Source organism: Orycteropus afer, unplaced genomic scaffold (genome assembly GCF_000298275.1).
Source record: "Orycteropus afer afer isolate SDZICR_OR568_19922 unplaced genomic scaffold, OryAfe1.0 scaffold00291, whole genome shotgun sequence".
Classification (NCBI taxonomy): Eukaryota; Metazoa; Chordata; class Mammalia; order Tubulidentata; family Orycteropodidae; genus Orycteropus; species Orycteropus afer.
In genome coordinates this window covers 3663262-3664457 of record NW_006921878.1, presented here as the reverse complement: position 1 = coordinate 3664457, position 1196 = coordinate 3663262, and the positions used below count along the sequence as shown (strand labels likewise).

The 1196-nt window shown below is 52.3% G+C and overlaps 1 protein-coding gene across 1 annotated transcript in view; it reads left to right on the top strand.

Annotated features, from left to right (window-relative positions):
- Positions 1 to 1196, top strand: part of DPP9 (dipeptidyl peptidase 9) — a 56814-nt gene that overhangs the window by 28127 nt on the left and 27491 nt on the right. The window contains exon 8 of the mRNA XM_007951057.1: positions 779 to 892. Within this exon, the coding sequence (XP_007949248.1) occupies positions 779 to 892 (114 nt within the window). The remainder of the gene's footprint in view (positions 1 to 778; positions 893 to 1196) is intronic.

The window sequence follows — 1196 nt, the reverse complement described above, 5'->3', positions numbered from 1 at the left end:
TGACTGCCGTACATGTTCTGCTCCAAGCTCCCTGCAGTCCCCTCCTGAGGCCCTAGGGCCCCTAACAACTTTTGCTGGCCCTGCTCAGTGTCTTTGCATGAGTCTGCCCACGTGTTCCAGCTCCTCCACCAGGTGCTTAGTCTGCACCTCTGTGCACTCAGCCCATATGGCCTTCCCACCTATTCCCTGGGTGCCCCCCAGTACCCCTCAGGTGCCTGCAGCACTCTGCATGGGTCCCCTTCCCTCACCCCTCCCCATGAACTCCAGTCACCTCCCTACACCCATGCTCCTTAAGCAGGTGGCACAGGGGACCCTTGGCAATGCCCAGAGATGCTTTTAGTTGCCACAGTTGGGGGAGGTTGCAGCAAGGGGGTGGGGGCCAGGGACACTGCTCAACACCCTACTGGGCGGCTCCCCCGGAGAATATTCTGGTTGCAGACATCCACAGGGTGAGGCTGAGAGACTTTGCTGTAAAATAGGCCGAGTTCCACGATCTTTTGTCTTCTCCCATAGTGTTGCTGGCTTGTACCTAGTTGTTGTTGGGCGCTGTCAACACCAACTCATCGCAGCCCCATGTAACAGTAGAGCTGCCCCATAGCATTTCTTCAATTGTGATCTTTATGGGAGCAGATCACCAGGTCTCTTTCCCACACAGCTGCTGGGTGGGTCGGAACCACTGACCTTTCTGTAGCAGCTGAGTGCTTGCTTAACCATTGCTCCTCCAGGGCTCCCTGGTTGTTAGAATAGTGCTGATTTCCTGCCTGTCTCTCTCATCCAGGTCTGTCCAATGTCCTAGACGACCCCAAGTCGGCCGGTGTAGCCACCTTTGTCATTCAGGAAGAATTTGACCGCTTCACTGGGTACTGGTGGTGTCCCACCGCCTCCCATGAAGGTAGGGCCTTCCTTCCTTTCTTTGCTTTTTTTAAAATAACAAACCTTATTTTTTATGGCAGTTTCGGGTTCATGGAAAAACAGAGCAGGAAGACTTTCTATATACCTTGGTGTTTGCTGTAACAAATGTATCTCATCTTTCCTCCATGGGCTACGTTGCACCTGATAAAACCACTTTTGATACATTATTGGTAACTAAAATCCAGTTTAAGTGAGGGCATCCTGGGCAGTACTGATGGCTAAATGCTCAGCTGCAGGTGAAAGGCTGGAGGTTTACGCCCCTCCCAGAGGTGTTTTATTTTGAA